The 24248-nt window shown below is 46.0% G+C and overlaps 1 protein-coding gene and 1 long non-coding RNA gene across 17 annotated transcripts in view; one reads left to right on the top strand and one right to left on the bottom strand.

The window, feature by feature from the left end:
- Nucleotides 1–24248, top strand: part of LOC137853213 (uncharacterized) — a 224386-nt gene that overhangs the window by 79093 nt on the left and 121045 nt on the right. For 15 of the 16 annotated variants that reach the window (XM_068675325.1, XM_068675324.1, XM_068675329.1 and 12 more), the window contains 4 exons: nt 6116–6297; nt 12954–13114; nt 13913–13998; nt 16733–16825. In XM_068675325.1, coding sequence (XP_068531426.1) covers nt 6116–6297; nt 12954–12963 — 192 coding nt within the window. In that variant the 3' untranslated portion in view covers nt 12964–13114; nt 13913–13998; nt 16733–16825. The other variant, XR_011094329.1, reaches the window with a different exon arrangement.
- LOC137852945 (uncharacterized) lies at nt 2620–6073 on the bottom strand. The gene is made up of 2 exons (XR_011094082.1): nt 5722–6073; nt 2620–4736 (listed from the first exon to the last, which is right to left on the bottom strand). It is a non-coding gene; the product is annotated as an uncharacterized lncRNA (long non-coding RNA).

Genomic DNA, 24248 nt, shown 5'->3' with positions numbered 1-24248 from the left:
CATGGTCAGCCAGAAAGGGCCCAAGCGTAGGCAGAATGGTCCTGGTTCTCTGGGAGGAATTCTCTTCGTCATCCCAGAAATCACATCTTCTGCTAAGAGAGGCCAGGTGTTCGACCAGACAGAGTTATACAAGGGGTATCAGCTCGGTGGGATCCTCTCTCCTCTATCATTATGAAATCCAGGCAAGGAATGCTGTCTGTAGGATCAGACTTTCTTTTATGTTCCTGGCTGGCTGTAGGATACCACACAAAATGCCCGGCGATACTCTGGTGGCTCTGCTCAACAGCTGCACTGATTTTGCAGGGTTTCCATGAGATACAAGGGCATGGTCCCACGTATCTGAAGGGAAACAACTGGTGAATTAGGTCAGGAGTCAGGGAAGAACTTAGCCTACGTGTAGCTCTGAGTGCGGTGCTATTTTACACATGTGACTGTGTTTGGTCTTATCTCCAGCAAAGCATTTTGAGGTATCCACGTAAAGGATGCTGCACAGGTATCTGCGATGGGCTGTGATCAGCAGCTTGGTGCTACCGGCAGCCACAGAGCAGCTGCCCGATCTCCTCGTGCTGTGCCGCCATAGCAAGAAGTAAGAAGTGCACATTTTTGAAAGGCTTTTACTCTTTGAAGGAAGAGAAAAAGATATAATAGCTTTTTTTAAATGTCATGTAATTTATTCTGACAAACAGATGTATTTTGTTGTTGCCATTATCATTTGATGAAATACTTTAAAGCTGGTCCAAGGTGGTGCATTTTCAAATATAATATATACAGTACATCTAGCAGTTAACAAAATTTGGATGTGAAGCATAGAATGGTCATTATTTTTACTGAAAAAAAAATAAAGGCACTAATTACTTACAGACAAGATACTTAGCACAAACAGATAAGCTTCAAAATGAAAAATTCTCGGTTTATGATAATTATGTTCTCTGCTTTGTTTTCAGAGACTGATAATTTGAGGCTTTAAAATCACCAGGAAGCCATTAATTGGAATTCTTCAATAAAAAATAAATTACATAGAAGTTCATGATGAGTTGTAAAAGCACAGAGACTGTATTATGCAGTGAGCGACATTGCTCTACTATTTATAGACATGCACAGCTATGTCTAACAGCAAAACTGTAAAGAATTTGAGATGTGCAGATAGCAATTATTCACGGATCCCAGCGATCTGCAGATATTTCAAATAACTGCTTTTAGCAGATCAGCTATCCAATAAAAGCAGGGCTTTATTTCCAAGTGGCACCCTTCGAACATGTTGCTTCTTGTTTTTGACATCTCGTATGACATTGCTCTTGCAGAGACTATTCCAGTGAGAGCCCCCGGACCAGAGCAGATGCTCCGCTCCGTGTGTGTGGCTATCAACAGGAGCTGGGGGGATTGTCCTTGAGGAGGGTCAGCGTGAGTCTCCTTCTTGTGCCAGGCTCAGCTCCTGAGTTCTGTAGCAGCTGACCACAGGAAGGTGATTTGTTTCTTGTCCTCTTGCCACCAGATTGTGGCAGTTTTCCGTTGAAAGTGAGGCCCAGAAGATTGTTAAAGCAGTGCAGTGCCTTGCTTTATTTAATTTTTCTCCTGCCATCTGCCCTTCTCTGGCAGGTGGATCAGTGCCATGAAGCGAGGGGTCTTTCCCCTTTTCTCCGTGAGAACCGACACGTCTTTGCCATTGCTCGGGATCTAGGCCTGAGACCTGAGACGTTAACGGGCCTCAGTTAATTGTCTGGCCTGGAGGGGTGTAAAATACTGTTATATCCCAGCTCTGCTCTTTTCATGACCACTGACACCCTGGGCTCCTGCAAGGAGCTCTTTAGATAAAGCTAGTAATAAAAGTGATCGTAGGGATCCTTGACACATGCCATCTAGTAAAGGAAACAGAGCGAATTTCAGCTCATTCACCACTGAACTCAAGGGGATGCACAAAAGAGTGAAGTGGCCTTGGTAGAGCCTGGTCTAAAGTTACACTTCAGGAGGACGCAGGAAGTATTTCCCGAGGACCTGATCAAAGGCTCTCTCTTCAGTGCCAGCATAATGCCTTCCGACTGTGCAGGTAGCGTTCAAGGGCTTTGCACGACTCGTGGGCGAGCACGGAACAAACATCATCAATCTAGGTGAGCTAATTCTCACAGCATCACCGGCTGCGGAGCAGCAAACCATTCTGTTTCATATTTTTCTGGGTAAAAATAATCCGAGGTATCGGATGATGTGGTGGCTTTCTGGTTTTATTTTTCCCTCCTCCCGTGTGTCTAAATCCGAGTTAGTGTGATCACCAGGGAAGGCAGGACAATGCAAGTCCGGGGAGACAAGGATAATGTGAGACAATAGCAGCGAGTCTGCAGGGAGGCTGCCACAGTGTCAAGACGAAATGACATAGTGTCAGGAGACAAAGCCATACAATAAAAATATTGGGTCTCTGCTGGCACTTGAGGAGTATCGTAATTCTTGGAGAATAAAACCGACCATACATCATCCGAAATCAATTGATAAGAGATCTCAGAGAGATTAAAAACTGTTCCCTCCCATTCATTAGTAAAGGTGGCTTCTGTCCAAAGCTGATTGTTGGTGTGGGCCAGCTGTGATAAATGTTCCCCTACTCACGGAAAAGAAACACTTCTTAATGAGCTATCATCTTGTGTACATTTTAATTTCCAAATTGCTGCGGTGGAAGTACGGGCTTCTCCAGGAGTGACAGCGCTGCGCAGAGGCGTGCTACCCTCTGTGATATTGCCGAGTATTTGTTTTGTGGGTTTGCAGAACTTCTTGCTGCCAAACCAATCCCGTGACGTGACCTCTGCGTGGTGGTAGCATCGCAACAGTAAATTAACTTTTGTTTGGGTGTGTTAGGGTCCTGCTTACCAGAAGGTGTTTGGATGTGGTGGGTGTGAGGCACCTGTGGGTTAGGGACTTGTTATCGTGATGAGCGGGCACCCTCGGCTCCTGCTCACGAAGAGGCAGTGGCTGATGCTCGGCACCTTTTGAGAACTGGGATGTTTCCTTCTGGGCATGGCTGCTTCCCGCTGAACTGGGTCCTCCTGTGCCCCACTAGTAGACCTTGGGGCTTGTGGTCCGTAGGGAGTAAAGCCCTGCAAAAAGCCAAGAGAGGGTCACTTAGGGCTTCTCCTGTTCCCCAGCTGCTCTGTTCTCTGTCAGGCCGACCCTCAGTGGGCTGGGGGGTGGCAGGGAGAAATGCTGTCGATGCTCGGTGGCTTCTCCTGCCCAGGAACGGAGGCAGGTGCTCGCAGAGGGAGGCTCGTCTGCCTGTGTTAGACTGCCTAAGAGCAGGACTGAGGTGCCCCTTCTCTCCACAGGGCTTTGAGGGAACAGCAGGGCATCTTCCTCCTACATAGCTTTCTTGAACCCAGTCCTACATGACAGTGGCTGAGGGCTGGAGAAGGAGAAACGTAGCCAGTATTGATCTCCAGGTCAGCCTCACACCAGGGTAATTCCTGTCATGAAAGCTTTGAACCTAGGAAGCAGCTTGGAGCTGTGCTTCTGGCTCTTTCTTCCTCACCTCCTCCTCCTCCTCCTGAGACCTCACGCACCCCGAGCAGGGGGTGTGCCCTGCCTTAATGTGTAGCAGGGTTCAGCTCAGCCCTTGTTCTCAGCGTGTGGCTCAGCGTAGGAAATGTCCTTCTCCAGTCCCCTCTGCTCCTCTGGGAGGGCAGAGACGGGGCTGTCCCTTGCAGCAGCCGGAGAGCAGTGCGGAGGAGCTGACAAGGACACCCAAAGCCCACCTCTGCTTTCCTCCTGCATCCCTGAAGTTTGCAGCTCAGCTCTGAGCCAGCTCTTGGTCCTCGAAGTGTTCCGCACGTCCCGTCCTGTCACAAACCCCACGGCTCTCACAGAGCATCGGTGACATTTCTCTCCTCTCTGAATTATTCCCAGCAGAGTGGCGCTTGGGCCAATGACACTGCTAAAGGTCACTTGGTGGACCTCGGTGCTCTGTTTTGTGTCCTTAGCTTATTCGGCTTGTGACGGGGGCAGGACACACGTCCTGTCTGTGCCACGTCGCAGGCAGCCGAGCTCCAGTCCCCAGCACCTCCAAGGATTTGAGCATTTTTAGGAAGGCGTTAGAAGAAATAAAGGAGTTCAGCACATTTTTTGGCGTGCCGGAATTTTCAAAGGATTTCTGAAATTTAATGAACTCATTTAATAGGCATAATTGTCTTGAGTACATGTGAGAAAACTTCTGAAATGGCAGAATTAGGCATGCTCCATTTTGTAGCCTTTCAATGACCTCCAGCAAACGTGTGACCCAGATATGAGAGCCTCCTGTCCACTTGCATAAACATGATGCTTTAAAAAGGCGGGGAAGGGGCGGGGGGGAGGAATAAAAGAATTGAACTCTTAATGGCACATGGGGAGAGACATACGGCAATTGCAAAACAAATTCAGGAGCGCACAGAGAATTGCCTCAAGACTCCGCACTCAAGCTCAGCTGCCTCCTGCCGGGGGGGAGAGTTGATGGCCGTAGACCTTCAGTCAGAGCTGCTCGGGGTTTTGCTGGATGGTGGGAAGGGGACAGATCTCCTTCAGCCGTGTAAAAGTCTCTGCTTTAATGCCTTGGTGATGCCCAGACTGCTGTTACACAAGGTGTTCAGGACCACGTTGTGGCACAAGGAGATTTTATTCCCTGGCCTTGGTTGTGGATGGGTAGGGGCTGCCGAGGAAGAAGCAGGGGCAGTGTCAGATGGTGAGGAGGTGATATCTGCCTGTGGCCAGCCCTCCTGCCGCTTTTATACCTGCACGGCACAAGAGAAAAGACCCTACGTCAGGAGAAGTCTAAAAATCCCATTAATTAGCATGCATTTTAATGCATCATTAACTCCCCATCACATGCCTGTCCTGCTCACTTGGCCAAGAGGAGATCTGTGGCCGGATGCCGGTCGTGCAGCCACGGCCAATGCTCGCCAAAGGAGGCAGGTAGCCCTTGGGTAGTTTAGGAGTACCAGGAGTCCGAGCCCTGCCTGACAGGGCTCCGAATTAATACACGTTGCTGGGAGAAGAGGACGAGGTCCTGTGCCAGCACACGTGGGGTACCGCCGCTGCTGCCGGCCCCGTGCAGCACAGGCTGCGGCTCGCCGCTTCCCTTTGCTACCAGTCGGCTTTAATTAAAAGCAGGAACTAGCAAAGTGTTGCTGGGATTTAAAAATTATGTGTCATTAGTTATTAACCGCTACAAATTAGGTAGAAGTTGTTTCAAGGAGAGCAATTTCCACGTTGGGTGCTGTTAAAACTAGCTGGCATGGGGTGTTGCACAACTTTCCAACTTTCTCAGAAGAGCGCTTTTTGGCCACATCTTGAGTTGTACACATGACCAGGATTTAGCATTGTTCATACTTGCTTGCAGCAATGATACTTTTACGTCTGTGAAAACTCATATTTCATTTTAACAATAATTCACAGACAGGAAAAAACATGTCCTTTTTTTTTTTTTTTTTCTTTCCACTGAGCCAAACACTGAAGCAAAATATTGGGCCAAATTATGCTCTGATTTTGCAACTTCAAAATCTGCCTTTGCAAGTTAGTGCTGAATTTAGTTCTTTTCCCTCAGGCATTTTTCCATGCAATAAAAATTTCCCTTTTTTTTTTTTTTTTTTTCTTTTTTTCTCTCCCTCCCCTGACATTTGGGGAAAATGAAACTCAAAGGAGGGAACAAAGTCAACTGCTAGATTACAATTATCTGTAGTGTTGGCACTGTAGAAGAGAACCATGCAGGATGCTCACCTTGAGTATCTTGCTCGGAAATCTGCATTGTCACCGCGTCCCCAAGGCTGCTGATACGGATGAGGCCTTTAGAGATGCAGTAGCCAGTAATTTAAAAAACATCCAAGCAAACAAAAAAGCAATCAAAACACAACAACAACAAAGAAAAGAATAAAAACAAACACACACAAAAAAAGAAAATAACTTTGAGATGTTAACACTTTTGTTCAGCAGTTGAAAGAGGGAAAGTGGTGAGTTGGTCTGAAGAGTCTCCTCTTGCTGCTTCCACAGCCCTGCAGGGGAGAGGAGGGAAGTGAGCTGTAATATGTGTAAAACTGGGCAAATTCAACAAAGTTTTCATGAGTGAGGCTAGAGAGCAGCATTCACAACATTTTGCTTGGCAATCTCTTTACAGGTGCTGGGACCTGCAGACCGGAGCGTGGTACCCGCAGACAGGTTGCTGTGTGCAGGAGCACTGGAGGTGCCAGGTGCTGTGCATAACTCGCCTTTTATCAGGCCAACAAATGCAGCATGCAAACCACGGTCGTTGGCACAAAAAAGAGGAAGAAAAAGGTCTCCAGCACCAGAGTTTTCACGGTAATCCAGTAAAAGCTACTCTAATATCTATCAGTGCTAGATTTCTTAAAGGCCAGTATGGCTGAAGGCCTTGTAGGCTGAGCCTACACATTTCTTCAGAGTGTGTATGTGTATTTTTTTCCCGAAGTTAACTGATAAATTGGTTGTATGTGTGTATATGTTCTCTTGTGACTGCCAGACATAAAGTAGACAGCAAGGGAAGGCAAAGGCTCATTCTGTTGTACCGCCGAGCACAGTAACGGAACAGAAATTAAAGCTGCTGGGGGGAGGTGAGCAGCTGTGGCTGTACCCACACCAGTAACTTTTCACAAGGGTGAGTCGAAGCATCAGGGTGTCAGACCCCCGTCCCTGCCCTTTTGAACTTCTATAGATCACGGCAAAATAGGGAAGTGAGAGAGCACAAGTCCTCTGCCCAGCGGGGCAGAGAGGAAACCAGCCACTCATGCAAATGCTGCAGATGAGAAGTTGCAAACACACCCTGCTCACATCCGCAGGGCCGGCCGCTTGGGCAATAGAGACACGTTGCAGAGACGGAAACAGGTATAAAGTGCCTGCAGGGGTGAAGCAGGGCTCCCTCGTGCTGCTCATGTGCAGGGCGTAGCAGGAACCGCGCTGCGATGGGGCCTGAGAGGTGCACCAAGCGTGGCTGGGAGGAAGGAGCTCCACGGCATGTCCTGGCCAGGCTGGGGCTGAGCAGGGCACAGGTGGCAGCTCGGTGGGGACGTGTCCTCACCCTGGCTCTGCCCTGGGTGTCCCCTCCATGCCGGGGTCGAGCAGGGACCGCAGCCTGGCTGGGGCTTTCCACCTGGCCCTGCATCGCAGGTGTCGGATGCGGAGCGGCTGCCACACACCCCGGTAGCTCTCCAGACTTTTTTGGGGTCTGTCTGCTACTCAGGTGGTGGTGGCTGAGGTCCCACCGGGCTCAGGGGCCTCTGCGCGTTAACGTTGCTGTGTGGCCTCTGGTTTGTTTTTTTTTTAAAAGCGGCATCAAAATGAGAAGTGAGAGGCAGCTGGCCTGGCCCGCAGACCCTTCATGAAAAGGTGGCCCCCGACTCGCTCTCCTGGCTGAAGACATGAAGTCATTTGCAGAGCCCGAATTCCCCACCGTGAGAGCACGGGCTGCCTGTTCACTCATTTTAAGAGACGGAACTAGGAAGAGATGCTCAGGCTTGGATAGCACCCAAGTGTATGGTGCTCTTTGGATAAAAACAGAGCACCTCTGAGATCAGAAGTCTCCTGCTGAGGTCGGGAGGTGCTGCTGCTCACCTGCCAGCTATTTCTGCTTTATTTCTTACCGCAGTGCCTCAAGGTCCCAGACGAGACACGAGTCCCACCGTGGCAGGAACCATGCACACCCCATTGAAGAAAAACATTTGCTGTCTCACAGAGGTTCAGATTTAAATAGACGAGGGTGGGAGGGAAAGAAAGCTAAGTGACTCTCTCAGGGTTGGCTGGTGGCAGACATGGGACATGAAGCAACAGACTGGCGTTAAGCAGCAGCACAGAATGGCTTTTTTATGTGTTTGCATGGTCAGTGTTGTCATTAATGTTATAATTAATTATAATTGACTGAGAAGTTTAACTGCATTGCATTGACATAGGCTGGAAACAGCTGTATTTGCAGAAAGCACTTTTGTTTCTAGGCAGCATCCCCCCTGCTCGATGGCCAGTTCACCTAAGCAAAGGAGATACTCTATGTGAGTGAAAGACTTGTTTAAAAATGTGAAGACCTCTTGTTTTACATCAAGAGACACATTTTCAAACAGAGAAGCGGGTACATAATATCTGCTGAAAGCCCCTGGAAGTAAGAGTGTCATTAGTATCTCTGCAGAAGTTGCCCTGTCTGCACTCCTCTCACATTGCTTCAGCGACAATTTGTGAGCAACACCTCCAGGCTGATTTCAGCAAGTGAGGTTCTGCCACTGCTCCCCAGCCCGTATTGCCCCTATCTCAGTCATCCAGGATCTGCTGTTATTCAGAAGGGGATACGTCTGTCCCCTCCCAAAGCCATAGGATAATTTTGCAGAATTTTGTTTTACATTCAGCATTTTTCCTTTTCCAGCAGTAGTTAGGCAATTTGGGTCCCACACCTCAGCTTTAATATACTTTAATGTTACTAGGTTGCAAAAAAAAAAAAAAAAAAAAAGTAAAAAGAAGTATGTTACCTCTATTTAGGTTTTTTACAAAAACCACCTTAATTCTAATGGCTGCTCAGGACTTTTGGGAAAAGCCCTGCTCACACAGCTCCTGAAGTTGCAAGTAAATGTATTTCAGTCACATTCCCTGATGCAGGCCACTGTTCACCCCAACCCTCTGCTGCTGGGGACCCTGGAAAATAAAGTAAAATGCTATGTTCAAGTGCTGAGAGGTAGAGATGTCCCTTTTAGAGGAAGTATTCAAACGAGCTCCACAAACACCAAGAAAACTGGACTAGGGCAAGAGCCAGGGAGCAGCATCCTGCCCACTGCAAGAGAAACCAGCAAATAACGAGTTTGTTAGAGGAGAGAGAAAAGGAAAGCTGACCTCTGTGATAAGCATGGAGGTGGTGGGAGCAGCGAAGCCAGGAGGCAATTATCGCAACTCTCCGGGATGAAGTGGGTGCAAGAGCTAGCGTAGCCCAGCACTGAATTTCAGCAGCAAAAATGGATCATGAACAGCTGCAGGGGTTACTGCCGGAGACTGTATCAGAAAGAAGAAAAATGGATATTGCCTGCAGAGGGACTCGGCACTTTATTGGGCTTCCAGAAGTCGGCTCCAGCGCACGCAGGAATTTCTGAGAAGACGGTTTTCCAGCTACTTTAGATTCACTGCAAACAGGTTCCAAGTGATAAAATTCTTTTGGGGATATGGGCTATAATGAATGATCCGTTTTAGAAGAGGAAACAAATAGTTGGATGTTGCAATGTTTTAGCAGGGAGAAAGCCATTGTTTCCAGATTTGTATTAATGATACAGAGTAGGAGGAGAATGGTGAGATGACAGCGTTTGTAAATGAGGGAAATGATCAAAGATCAACTGCAGTCCCGAGAGGAAGGGTGAGAACTGCTCAAAAATACTAAATCTGAGCTCTGATTCTCACATCCTTCAGGTTATTTTATAACTTTATTTTTTTCCTGAACAGTTTCTGGGCACCTCAACTCCAGACCGTGCATTAGGCCAGCGCACCTTTGTTATGTGGCCAGCAGCTAAACCCAGCTTCAGCTGCTAACACCAGTGAGCCTGGAGGCAGGAGAGACTGAAAGGCTGGAGCCTTGTGAGCGATGGGCAGCCGGCGTTATTTCAGGAATGCTGTCATGAGTGCAGCTCGCCATGTGAGCAAGCCTGGGTATTACTCACAACTTACAAGAACAAAGCGAGGAGCAGTATTTGAACTGAGTCTGCTGAATACAGCCATGCGAGCGATACTTTGAAAGGAGAAATTTCCTGTCAAGATCCATTTATATGCAGCACCAGGAAAACAAATTTATCTGCTCTGGAGATCTAGATCTGTAGGCAAAAAGATGCAAACTAGGAAATCCCAAAACACAAAAAGAATTATGTTGCTCAACTAACATTATATTTCTTGCATGATAATAATTATAAACAGACGCACTGCTTGATGGTTTGCAGATTTATTTCTCTTCTTTACTTAGTTCAGCTGAAATTTGTGAAGTATTTCCCTTCATTTGCAGAATAATTGACTTGTTCTTATGACATCCCCGGGCTTACAATCCAAAGCTGAGTGAGACCTTTCAGTCAAGGCCGGATGTCTCTGAAATGAGCACTACAATTTCATCACATCGTGCTGGGTTTGGTACAAAGATAACTGCTGAGATGTAATCACCTGAGCCTTGCAGAAAATGACGCCAGATGGACGGAAGGGCTGCTTTTACCTTTGCATTTGCTGAAACAACAAATCCAGTGACTCTTCCTATTACACAATGTCTGTAGGGATGCCAAAACTGAGAGTTTTAAAGACACAGAAGTTTTAAAGAATTACATGATGAGGAATGGCAAGAGGACACTTCCCATATCTAAAGCTGTGCAGGCTCTTTGGGTGACCTGCTGTGCCACCAGCTGCCACATTCATGACCCGTGCCACCACGTGGACTTTGTCTACCTTCTTCAGCCCCTCTGCATCATGTGCTCCCACCACCCCGAATTGCCTCATCTTCTCTGTATAAATTCATTTTGGCTGTTGTTGTGTTCTTTGTGTGTGTTCGCTGACTTGTTTGATGGGGCCTTAGCACGACGTTAGCTTTGCTGTGCTGTGGCTGGGCTTTGCTGCTGGGTTCCTCCTCAAGCAAAGTCCTCATGTCTACTTGGCCAGGCCCTGGCACCCACCAAGCTTTTCTCCAGTCAGAGTGAGGCTGCACATGTGCCCAAACTGTCCCTGCTCCCTGTCACCTCCTGCATCCTGCCTGTGGGAGCATCGTCCCACAGGTGGCCTCCCCTGTACCATGGGCCGAGCAGCCTCTCATGTCTCTGAATGCACATGTGGATGCCTCACTTCTTGGGTTTTTAATACACTACAAAATACCTGTCTGTGTGTACAAACTGTCTGTCCTCCTACCATCACCTTCTGCCTGGACCTGCAGTCCTCATCAGACATCTTTGCGCAGCATTTCAAGTGTTATTCTTGGCCAAAACGTCTCATTCAGCTCAGCCCTTTTTCCCCAGTGATCTTTCACTTCGGTTTTCCATCTATATCAGAGCAGCCAGCTTTGTATGTAAAATGTGTTTTTGTTTTCACTGCTTTGTATTTGTGTAGGACTTTTTTTGATCGGGAAATTGTGTTTTCCCTGAGGACTGCTCTTCTTCATGCTGCCAGTTGTGTCTCTGTCTCACTGCCTTGCCTCCCAGTGAGCCACACTCTTCCAGCTGGGCTTTTGACCACTGCATAAAGACCCCAAAAAGAGAAGTGAGAGAAGAGAGCCTGTTGTCACCGTCTTAAATTGACCTTACTAGCTGTGCCTGCTGCCATTGTGGGTCTTGCTGCAGAAATAGGAGGTCTTGCCAAGCAGAAATAGGAGGCCACCTTTATGTGTTCTGGAGAATTACAAGAAATATTCATTGGAAATCAGATGTTAAGATACAGTATGTGCACATAGAGCTGCAAGAGAACATACTAGTGGCATAATCCTTTTTGTATGGATAGTGTAACATTCTGTACAGATCTTAAGTATAAATATTTCCACTCTTGGACAAATGCTACCTGAAGTCACTCAAGGCTGTGGTTCGCTCAAGGGCAAAGCTTGGGCATGTTTCCATCCTCTCCTCAACAGACAACTCGGATAGCTCCATTGTATTCACCATTTGCTCTTGTGCTGCTGTTTTCCACCCTTCTTGGCCAGCTCCTGTTTCCCAGCAGGGCAACTGGTAAGCAACCAGTATCTCGTTGTGATGATTTGTCTCAATTCATTTAGTCTTTGTCTGTAATCAGATGCAAATCTAATCATTAGTAGAGTGTCAAGAGCTTTTTGCATGGGTATCGCCTGTTGTCGTTTAAATCTGAGGAAATAAAAAATAACAGCTTTGCAATTTTTTTCCAACCTTGCGATTTTCTGTCTCTCCCATCTCCTATGACTTCCGAGTATGAAGTGGGACTATTTTCATACAAAATGTCAGCAACGACCAGAGATGGTCAGCTACACAACTAATTAAGCAGCGGTACAAAATGTGATGTACCTTGGCACGCCATGGATGGTTGGGGCCAGGCTCCCATGGCTGGCTTGTCTGGTTCTGCCATTAGAGTGACACCAGGGAAAGATTTGGCACGTGCTGTAAAACTAAACCCTGACCCAGCTATGTGCAAATGAGAGAGAAGCAGCTGTTTAAAATGCCTGATGATGAAGTCAGATGAAGTCATTTCAATATTGATTGAAATACCTAATTGTACTGGCACTGGTTACTGCGGATGTTTCGAGCAGTGGGGTTACGCAGCTCCGACTGCACCAGGAGGACTCTGCAGCCCTCGCCCACCTCCAGGGGCAGGGCTGGGAGGCAGGATGGTCCTGCACACAGGGCAGCACCCCTCAGGCCCTACACCTCTTACCCTGGGGGAAGAACAGACTGGATGCAAGTGGCTGGCGCTGTGTTTGTCAGCCCAGGGAGTAATGACCAGAGGATATTTGCCTCTCCGTGGCCAGCAGCCCGTGAGCTACGAGTGAAGCGTTTGTGTGAAGACTCCTGTAGCACCTTCTGGCTCACACAGCCCGTTATATGTCTCTCCTCGTGGCCAGGAGTAAACACCAAAATTCTTTGCCGTGACGCCCTTTGTCATACATAGCCAAAGTTGTAACCTTCTTGTGGTGGCGTTTTCTAATCCAGCATCCACTGACATCAGGAATCTGTCTCGAGGTGGGGACGGTTCTCCACCTCAGCTACTGCTGCTTGGGCTATTTGCTGCCACCAGACTCCACGTGAAAGTAGTTTAGTGGCAAGCAATATCCGAGGCCAAAAATGGTGGTAGCAGCTGCAGGAAGCAGAAAATCCTGCGCAACTTCTAGCCCTCTCTCGTGTCACCCAAGCTGCTTTTCTGACTTCGAGCAATGTTTTTTCTTTAATTAGGTCACGTGTGACCATTGTATATAAAGTGCAACACAATCCAGTGTGAACGGTGTTTTGTGCCGGGGTGTCTTGTCACTTCTTAAGCCTTGTCTTTTCTTCACTATCCAGGTTACACTGAGATGGAAGGAGGAACTGGAAGAGGGAAGATTAACCTTTCACTGGCCACAATTCGTTCCCTCTTATCGTGGAGGATTCGGCAACCCAGCCCCCTCCAATCCAGCCTATCTGTCTGAATTGCTGAAAGCATAATGCTCCCATATGAGAGATAAGTAAGTGAGCTCTCTTTCTTTTCCATAGGGATGAACTATAGTGTATGCAGATTATTAGGAGAAGAAAATAATATCAGAGAAAGGTGGCTTTCTTAAAAGGCATCAGTAGCATTAGTGTCATGTGTGAAGCACCCATTTGTGACAACTGTACAGACCTTTCAATGGAAAATTGTGCTGTGCTACCTTTTAAAGTATGAAATGCTAATTTTGGATTTACAGTTTTTGAACTGGAGGGCTGCATTTTGCATGGAATTTTGTTTAATTTCCCAGTGAAAAAAGGCATTTGAAACACAACTGCCTACAGCCAACTGTCAACAAAAATCAACTGTAATAACACGCAGCCTGTCACTGATTTATGTGGTGATGTGGTAATCTTCTCAATTTAGCTGGATATTTCATCTTCATACAAAATAGCTGAAAGTCTTGCTAGACATTTATGAATATCGGGAGGTACTATTAGGATGATAATGGGGCAAGATTAAGGAAGTGTTCACTAGTTCAGAGTGCCAGTTAAAGAAACAGGGAATTGAGAACTGTAGATACACATCTATATGGCCCACTGCTGTAAGTGAAGTGAACTTTTTATTTTCAGAGTTCCTTAGGATCTGGGAGACAGCATATTGAGTTCCATCTGCCAGGAGCTCATCTTTCTAAAGGGAGACTGGGGGAGCAGCTATGTACATTTTTTTTGTTTTTATTGTTTTCCCTAAAATCTGTTTTATTTAGCAAAGGGTGAGTTGGAAATCTTAGGTGTTAAACATGGAACGAAATGAGCATGGGCACTCTTATGGCCAACAGGGTGCTGGAGTCCTTTGCCCTTTTCTCCAAAGGTCTGAGCCTTAGATGTGGCCACACTACATCAGGCTGCACATCCGTGAGGACTGGTGAGTAAGCTATCACACTCTGCATATTACGGCTAAGAGAAGTAATTGGCCTCTCCTAAAGAGCTAGAACTAATACAGACAAAATGATACTGCAAGACTTGAGCTGCAAATAAAGAGACAAGTTTGTGTTTTAGAAAAATGTATAATTTACCAGGCATTTCATTATGCTGTTTAAAAAGGCAAAAATGATAATTGAAAATAAATGTGGCTGCCTAGCTACCGTATATGCTGCCAGCGTTACTGGAAATAGAAGCGCTTTCTTGCTGAAGATAGTTAAAATTTTGATGCAACTTCTGTCTGCAGATTTGTATAATGTATCTTGTTAAATTTGTTTCAGTTTGGATATTTGTTACAGAGAAACAGGCAAAATGTGAGGATCCGTCTGTGTATTTATATACCTAGGGGTTTATACAATTATATTAATTATTAACAGCATGTTCTGCAGATGCTTGCATCTGCAGAGCCTGAGTGAGGATACACATTGTTGAGTTTATTCAGAGTGCCCAAAGTACAGCAGTTATCTTCAAGGTTGCCAAAGATATTCCATTGCAAACTCCTGTCTTCTGGGAAACACGGTTACATATATAAATATACCCAAGTAATGTTTTTGTTTTGTTTTGTTTTCCCTGAAGCAAAGGGAACTCTGAGTTCCAATTTTTCTTTGGCAAGGTACAAAGATGGGGCTATCTGGGGGTGCTGAGAATTACCAGAGGAGAAGGAGAAAATAGGTCCACAAATTGTCATTGCTTCCACTCCAAAAACTTCTTCCCACTCTCTCTCATTCTTTGGCAAGAACAAGTTGCTACAGACACGGTGTTCACCCATGTCCTAATGCCTGATTCTACCTGCAGCAATCCTGGGGCTCTCCACACCCAAATTGGAAAAAATCTCTCCCAAGAGAGCTTTTGGGAAAAAAGAAAAACACAACAACTCTCCTGGGAGAGAGTTTTCTTCTAAGCCCTTTAATTTCTCTGCAGAAAGCTGCAAATATCTCTAAGCTCACTTCTTCCTGGTGTCCACTTTTGCCCTGCAGCAAAAGGCAGTACAGGTTACCCAAGTTATGAACGAAGCGACTGAGTTTCCATTAACTCTGGAATTAAACTAAAAAAGGAAAGAGAAGTGGAAATTTTGTGATTTCTCAAGGCCCTAGAGGCTTGACATAGCCAAGCTGGCTTTAGAGGCACTAAAGGTAGAAGCAGAGAAACAGCAAAACAAAGAGAGAGGCTTCTGGGGACTCCCATACTGCAAATCCCCCAGAGTGGCTGGGATGGGAACACAGTCGACCAAGCACTAGGAAATGAATTGATCAGAAGAAGAATTATACTTCTATGTGTGTTTAGATTCACTGTTTAGAATTATCTTTTTTTTTTCCATTCCATTTGGACTCTTTATTATCTGTAGACTCAGCCAGGGTGCATTGTTCAGACAGTCGTGGTTGTGTTTGGATGGGTCAGGCCCTATGAATTCACTTGGCCTTGAAGCAAAAAACTCATCATGAATAATGAAAGAAAAGGAAAATAATGCCTGAGACAGAATGACTTTAAAAATGATTAATATCTATTCTTTCCCTCATAATTTGCCTCCAGACTTTTCCCTTTTCAAAATAGCTTGCCATTAGCAGTTGAACTTTCAATAGGCAGTACTTCAATGGAACTGGTGCTCTGAAGCCAAAGGGAACATTATTATTATTATTATTATTTATTATTATTATTATTATTATTATTTTATGAAATCAAGGTTCATTCTGATAAGTTCAAAGCCCTAGATGAATATAGAAAGGACCAAGTTCTGCCCTCGATCACATCTAGTTGGTTCGAATTGGCCACTTGAAGCACAGCAACATTTGCCACAGAGATGCTGAAATTCTTGAGACCGTGGAGGTAAACACCACCACCAGGTTCCTGCCCAATAACTGCTTACAGAAAAGCAGATCTCTTGCAGAGCATCACAGGGGGGATTTGCAATCATGAAGGAACAGAATATATCAGGGCTGGAACTGACTTGCACTGAGTACTCAGCAATTCTCAGGGGCTCCTACTCAGGTTCCCAATGCCTCATCTCTAGGCAGGAAATTTCCTTTCTTTGAGGCTTTTATTAAAAATCACTTCAGGTAAATGCTGACAATAAGCAAGCAAACCTGTTGAGCCACAAGTCCACAACTTCCCAGGCACCAGGATGCCTCTCTATGACATTTAAGAGAGCTAACAACTGAAGAAAATATTGCATTTTTTACCCTTTCTACTTAAAATAACAAAAAATGCTGCTCTTGCAATTGCATTTAGGTTCATTTTCAGCAGACTACTCCTGTGTCCCATCCCCCGTTTCTCAATGCACCCAGCTGTTAAAGGGTAGGTTCTTGTTAAAGTAACCTCTTGTTAAAGGAGGCCTTTTTCCCTTAGTGCTCTGACCACTCCTCACTCTAATTCCTTGTCCAGAGCTTTGAAATACCCTAACGAGCTGTATCTCACCCAGAAGGACTTCTACACCAGGGTTTGGGGCATGCTGAGACAGGGTTTGGAGAGCTGAGCTGGCAGGGTGTGGATGTAGAGCATCTGCAATCAATAGTGCTAAGGGATAAAGAAACTGAAATTCTGTGTTTTTAAGGGTAATATTCAGCCCTTTGAGTTAATAGGGGTTAAGTAGTGCCTAACAAACATTTATGGAACTGCTTCCACTATGATTTGAGTTGGAGTTTGCTCCTGATGAATGCAGCTTTACTGTGAACTGCTTCCAGACACCGCCATCTTCAGCTGCTTTGCTGTCCCTCTGAACATTCCCATCTAAACTCCAGGTGGGTCTCCTCATCTTGGGCTACTCTGAACTTCAGGTAAGTCTGTTGTCCCTAAAGTCTTACAGCTTTGTAGTGTGATTGTGCTTTGTGGTTTTTTGAGATGATAAGCAGAAGTTGGATGCCTGTAGGACATAAAGTTCCTCCTTTCCATGGTAGTTGCAAGTTGAAATAGTTGTGTAACATGAAAGATGGTGATTTTTGTCCTCGTATGGTGAAAAACTATTATTGTTGTTATTATTATTTTGCTTCTATCTGCCTGCCTATTTTTAGCTCCCTTTATGTGATTCTGCTTTGTCAGCATGGTTAACTTTCAGGTCTCTGTATGTAAGAGATCTGCCCATCTTGTGAGCCTTTTCCCAGCTGACTGTCTGTAGATAGCAGCAAGATTTTATGGGAATTGGTACTTTTTAAGAAAGTCAAACTTCTTTGATTTTCTGTCAAAATAGTGGATGATGATTTTGTTTGTAATGGTCAGACCTGTCAGTTCTGTGAGCATTATGGTCTTTGTTGGACACGAAGCCAAAATTGTTATGGTCTTAGGCAATGCTCCCGTTGACTATGTGGGTAGTTTTTTCTTAGGTAGACATCTCTACTCCTGCAGACACCTCTCTAACTTTACCTGCATCACTCAATGAAAGCACCAGTGTTTTGAAGTGAAATGTGCAGAAGACACTTTGGCAGCACCTAGGCTCTGACTGAGATTGGTGGCTTTATCCCTGCTTAAAATGGGGGCTGCCCCAGGTTTCCCTGCATCCTTTTCTTGGGGTCCTTGGTCTTGGAGGATGGTTGGGGGAACAAAAGGTGATCCTGTCCTCCCCTGCTGCTGTTTCCCACCCCAAGGCATCAACAAGAGCTTCAGGTGTGCCAGCTAAACTCAATGGTGAGCTGGCAGTCACAGCTGGCCTCTGTTAAGACACTTAGTGGGCAAAGGACGGTGGCCAAGCCCTGAGAAGCCACCTGGACCTCTGTGTTTTTTGAATCAGGCTCTGAATTATCCCTGCCTGTGCTGGGAAGCGTGGCGAGGCCTTTTCGTGTGTGTAGCAGATAAAGCTATTTTTTGTTGTCCATTGAAAGCGTGGCAGCCTCTGCCTAAATGTCTGAACCTGTGTCAGGCGCCCCATCGTGGGGACTTTAATGGCTCAGGGGAGGAGGGCTTATGGGGCAAAACCCTTCCTCACCGAGCCCCCATCCTGATTTCAGGGGTTTCACCCGCAGTGTATGGCTGTCTGCTTTTAGAGAAGTGAAAATGCACTTGAGTATTATCTGCAGATATAATTGAATGTACGTACAAATCCACTGTACATACACCTGTGCTGCCTCCGCAGCATGCATAAGTATTCCCTGCATGCGCGTGTGTTCTCTGCAAGCTACACTACACATTAATAAGACAATCCGTATATTGCATTAGGACATACTGTATGCAGACAATGCTCCAGGTACTGAATTTTTTTTTTTTTTTTTTGTAAATCCTGAAATATGGCTGATATGGTCCACTGCAAAATGAACCTATATTGGAAATGGCAAAATTGTAATGTAAAATATACTGGGGTCAGTGGGGTGTGATGTTTTTTGCATACATTTTTTCTCCCTTGACCCATGCCGTTCTCCCGCGTATAGGGGGGAAAAAGCTTCATCTCACACAGAAATGTGATGTCCTTTACTGCCAGAGGCTGTTGCTGTTTTAAATGAGGAAAAAGCACAATGCATGAAGAAGGAAAATTAAAGCATATTCATTTTGGAAATTAGATACGGTGTCAGGAGACTCTCTGGAAATAGCACGGTTTGAATGGAGCACCAGTCTACAAGACAGTTCACTGAACTTTTGACCACTATTTATACTATGGGAGCTTTTGAAATGGGAAGACAGCAAAGTATTTTATAGCTGTTTAATAGTGGATTGTGGTTTTTACTAGACATTTATCTTCTCTTTGAGTGTATATAAGATAAGTAAACATTATGTAGTGTAATTGCGTTACGTTGGAAGCACTTTAATTTAGGGTTGGTTTATTTTCCCTATTTGCGGTACATCCCATCTCGAGCAGCAAAGCCACCCATCTGTGCAAGTGGGTGCAGTTGCCACCTGAACGCCTGACCCCGTCCCTGATGAGCAGCTGGGGTCGTTCCCGGGGTCAGCATTGATCTAAGGGATGCTTTTGCTGCTGCTTGTGCTGGGGAGGAATGTCTAAAACGGGGGTGGCCGTGGCCGTGGCCCATTTGAGAAGCTCAAGTAACTTCTAGCTCCGGGCCTGCCTTAATCTCACTCTCATTTCTACATAGTGAAACTCATTTTCATCTTGTATAACAGCTTCAGTCCCTCTTTAGCATTCCAGGTACACTAAGCAATATACCCTTCCAGGGCTGGCAGCTATCTCATTACAATTGTAATGATGCATCACCAGGCAGACATGCATGAATGAAACACTGTTTGCAAAACCAAAAATGCGTTTGGGGTATTTTTAGGTCCTATTAACTTGGGCTGTTGTTCGTGGAAATAATGTGGAAAGATCGGAATTTTGGTGTAATCTAACGGAATCTGGTCTTGGAGCACTCTTAGCCCTTAATTGAGACTCTTCTTTCTGTTCTTCCTTCAACTTATACGTAAATTTAGCTCAAATTGGCATGGGGAATGTTGCGCCGCAGTGCTTGGTGTCAGAGGGACCGACCACATGAGAGCCACGCTGCCACCGTCAGACAATTTCCTGCAGCTGAGGGTGCAAACGGAGCTGTGCAGCCCCGTGCATGCTGTGCGCAGCGCTGTTTCCCCCTGCTGCCCTGGGGATGATCACAAAATGGATCTACTGTTGCTTAAAACTGTGAAGCAGTACACTGAAGTCTCTCTCCTCTTTTTTTTTTTCTTTTTCCTTATGACATTAGGAGAAGTTTAAGCTGATGGACACCCATCGTGTAGTGATCTCTTTGTCTTTTGTCATTCAGCCCCCCATATAGTCTAGCCTACATGGGGAGGAAAAAAAATTCTCCTTCTGCCATGGAAGATGCTTTTCTTCCTTGGACCAGAAGCTCCTCTCCTATCACTAGCCAGTAACAACCCTTCTGTTCATCCTTATGTCAAAGCCACACTACAGAGCTAATAGAGATCGCTGACAATTAGAGATGAGCTGAAATGATTTGGCAAACTCCGGGTGCGTGTGAACCTGAGGGTGTTCTCGGATCCCTTTGAGCCTGTCGGGTGTATTGCCAGCCGCACGCTTCCCACGTCCCCCGTCCTAATGGGGAGAGCAGTTGGGACGATGAGTCCAGCTGGGCCCGGAGGATGGAGAAGAATGAGAGGGGGAGTCTTGATCGTGAGGCATCTCTCCCCTCGGAGGCTGCTCTTTGTTGCTTCTTCGTGCCAAGTCGTCCCAGGCACTGTCAGGTTTCTTCCCTCTGTGTGAGATGGATGTGACAATATCCAAGGATGGCTCTCTGTCTTGTGCTTGTGCCTAGCTAGATGAGGTGTATCTGGAGAGACGATGTCACTTGAGCAGGCAAGACGGACAACGTGTAAGACGATATTTTTATGAGAACTACAATTCCCTATCAGCTAGCACCTCCTCAGTTTTTTGTTGTTTGCTGGTTTGTTTTCTTGGTTTTGCAGTGTTTTTTTTTTTTTTTTCCCCCTCAAGACTGATGAAGCATTTTAGTCTCATGCTTTCAGGTTGTCCAGTATGATATAATGAAGCATCTTGCTCCTAATTATGCCAGAAAATTATGGGTTGACTGATAATATTATGTTTTCCTAACTGGTTAGTCAGTTTGAGACTGCTTCAAGATAACCACTTCAAACAATAACCCGAGTAACCACTGCTGAACCTACCCTAACGTACCCCAAAGAAATGCCTCAAAATTAAATTTCCACAAGGAGATGGTCCATCACTAACAAAAAGGAGCTGGCTGATGGCTAAGGGATGGCCAGCAGCAGTGCATTTCCACCTTGAAAGACTGAGTTTACCTTTTAAGCTTGCCGCAGCCCCGTGCCAGCCAAGAAGGGTTTTGCTCAGCCCCAAGTAGCTGCCGGTGGTAGTGCGGAGAGAAGCTGGCTCCCCAGCTTCATTAGGGAGCTCTGCTGCAGGAAAATTGCTTAGGGAATTTTGGTAAATCATTTGAATTCCTGTGAAACTGAAATGAAGAGGTGTGTTTTCATTATTTTATTTTATTGTCTTTAAGGCTCCAGGGTCTCTTTCTCTTTTGTCGTGGCACAGAAATCTGTACTTCAGTATTCCCATCTGCCAGCCTGCCTGATACTTGTGGAGGACTTCAGAAGGACTTCAGAGCCTGAAGTCCAGAGAAACTTCTCACCTGCACCCTGGGCAGACTCAAGTCTATGAAAACAGTGGTGGTGAGGAGCAACAGGTGTCTGAAAACTAGAAATTAGTAAACTTCAATTTGCATTTTGCAGGCATGTGAAATATTTCTGTCCACCCTCTAGAAATGTGGTGGGGACCCATGCTGAGAGTTCTCTGTCCTATCCTACATGACTGCACACATTTTGCTGGGGAAACACACACACACAACCCCAGACCAGAGCTGAGGCCCAGAGGTAATAAAAAAAAAAAGCCCGAATGACTTGGCCACGTCGTTTGCATTTTAGACCATGTGAACATACGTTCACTGCCTGTGAACAGATCCACAATAATTTTAGACTTGATTGCTGCTCTTTATTAATAGAAATGCCTAATGTAATGCGGTGTCAGTGCCAAGTCCTGACAACCTTTCCTTTTTTTCTTTCTCTTTCAAACATAATGTGTCGAAGGCCTGATCAAAGTCTTCCCCAAACTCTACTTGCTTAAGATCTGCTTGCTCAACCAGGGCACCTTGTCAGGGTGGAGATGATGCTGTCTCATCAGCAAATGCTGTAAATATCACTCAGATGATCTTCTTAGGCTGAAAATAGCTTCTGTGGAATGCTAATTTAATATAGATTCATAAATTGAAAGGAATTGAATGAATGGCAGTAGGTTTGTGAATAATTTGAAAATTGAAGGAGTGATAAAATTTGTCAAATAACATGTGCTCTATCAATAGCTTGCTGTGCTCTATGTAGTTACCAAATGGTCTTGGTTCTCCATTAATTTTTGAGGAAAAACTGGGTTCTTTTTTTTTTAGCTCCATCCTTTTTCTATTTCAAGGGCCATTGTTTACTTTTGAAGTGGATGAAAGATGAATTCAGGCTACGTTCTGACATTACAATGAAATTGTCAATAGAAATCAATGACTTGTCCCAGGATGAGTTAGGGTCTATAAGGCAGCCTAACAGGGTCCTCATATCTTCAGCCTCCTTCATTGTGCTACCCTCCTCTGGAGCCATGCAGCTGTAGTGTTATTAAAGGTGTTGTCGTACTTAAGGGGATTATAACTGAGCTTAATAAACCAGGAAGCTGAGGCATGGCACCCTCATATTGGCACCAAAGTTACAAAGCGTCATATTGTCTGCAGAGCCTGATATTTGCATCTGCATGTATTGACCCTGGAGAGGTAATATAAACAGGAGAGAGGTCAAAGAGCTCACCTTCACCTGCTGCGGATTGCCATTGAGCGGAGCAGGTTTGCACACCCTGTGCTGAAATACCACTGTGTCACCCCTGTCCTGCCAAAGACCTCACCTTATCTGGCTAGAGCTGCTTTTTAGTGTTTGCATGGGAATGGCAATGCTGGCTGCTCCCAGGGCACCATGCAGTGCCTCTTTCCTTCCTGATGAAGCAAGGATGTGTCCAAAGCTCCCACCTCCCAGCCCCTTTGCTTGGGGCAGCTCAGAGCCTGGTGTCCTCTCCTGCTGCCTGAGCTCCAGCTGCGCCACCGTGGCTGGGAGAACCTGGGTGCTTCAGCCTCCAAAAAGCCTGGCCTGGCCAGGAGGGCGGTCTCCTTCACCCAGAGGGATGGTGCAGCCATCTCGCTCCCCGTGCCGCCCCTAAATTCAGCCAGATTGTAAATTGCACAATCTGGCTTCAGGCTGTTTCCGGAACAGAAGCGCCTTCAGCTTAAACTAGCTCAGCCCCGGGAAGAGATAGTCCTAAACAGAAATTATTATTATTATTATTTTAATTAAAAAAAAAAAAGAAAACCCAAAAGAACATGATTTATAACAAGATACAGGAACAATTTATTCTCTCTCTCCGTGGATTAGAGAGGTGGTACTTGGAGCAGCTTGTTAAACAGAAGTGCTTGGCCCCTGGCCTTGCACTGCTGTTTAATGATCCACTCTTCATGTGCCACCTCTCTAATCCATGGAGAGATAGGTACAAATTGTATCTATAATGTTATATTACTTAACAGTATAATGTATTATAAATCATAGAATTGCATCCCTGCCTTGTAATTGGTGAGATGTGTTGCATGAGAAATCCCCTAATTCAATATAAAGTGGTTACTCTTATGCATAACTACCTCTCTGGATCAAACCAATTCAGCCCAGAAGTGGTGAGGGGAAAGTTAAAGCTTTTTTTAATTAAAAAAAGCAAAAAATATGACTTGGGCTGGCTTTATGGGCCCCTCACTGGCTTTATAGGCCCCTGCCCTCGAACTGGTGGTTAGCAGCCCCCTGCTTGCGGGGAGCTCCTCGCAGCGGGAGCAGGTCTGCGGCAAGCACTGTGACTGTCTGTGGGGTTGGGTGCGGATCTGGGGGGCACCCCCAGAGCACAGGAGGGGGCAGGCTGGGTGGCTGGGGGTGTTTCTGCAGCGTTATCCTCTCGGCGCACAGAAGAGGCTAGGAGATAAGCAAATGTAACATCCCCGGGTGAGGAGGAAGGCTCTCTCCAATGTTTTGTTCTTCCTGGAAAACCCAGGCGAGGAGCTGAGCAGAGCACGACCTGGCGCTGTCTTGGCGTGGGGTTGTAGGAGGTGCTCCTAGAAATGTCTGCATCCTGTGGTCTGTAGGAACCTCCTTATGGGCTCAGGATTTCCGTGGGTGCCTGTTCATGGAGGATGCGTCCCCGCATGCGGTCCTTTAGCGCTAGGGCTGGTCCTGACGTGTAGAGGTGGGCCCTAGCCCGTTGCTGGAAGGAAGGAGAGGGGTGTGCAGGGCCTTCAGCATGGCCCTGCTGTGCAGCAGTGCCTGTCATGGCCCCCATCACAGTGTAAGGTACAAAACAAGGCCTTAGGGGATTCCCCACCCCCCAGGACAAAGCCAATGTCTCGTCCTTGGATGGTGACCAGCAACAACCGCTGCTTACAGGGAGACTTGAAACGACCAAAACCACCCTCATTAAGCAACGCTTTATCAGGAAAAGAAATATTTTTCCTGACCCTGCTGGTAATCCACCAGTGTCCTAATGCCGGGTGAGTGATGGGCTAGCTGATTTATGCTCTGAAGTTGTAACTACAGCTGTCCGCTCCCCGCCCCCCCCAGTAAATAACTAACCTTTCTTCAATAAATAATAAATAAACCCTGCAGCTATTCTAGACAAACTATGCTTAATTAAAGCCTGTGACACTAAAACAAGTTGCCCCTTTTTTCAATTAGAAA

Source organism: Anas acuta, chromosome 3, assembly GCF_963932015.1.
Source record: "Anas acuta chromosome 3, bAnaAcu1.1, whole genome shotgun sequence".
NCBI classification, from domain to species: Eukaryota; Metazoa; Chordata; class Aves; order Anseriformes; family Anatidae; genus Anas; species Anas acuta.
Note: the sequence above shows the minus strand (reverse complement) of the source record. Positions and strands in the feature narration are given on the sequence as shown.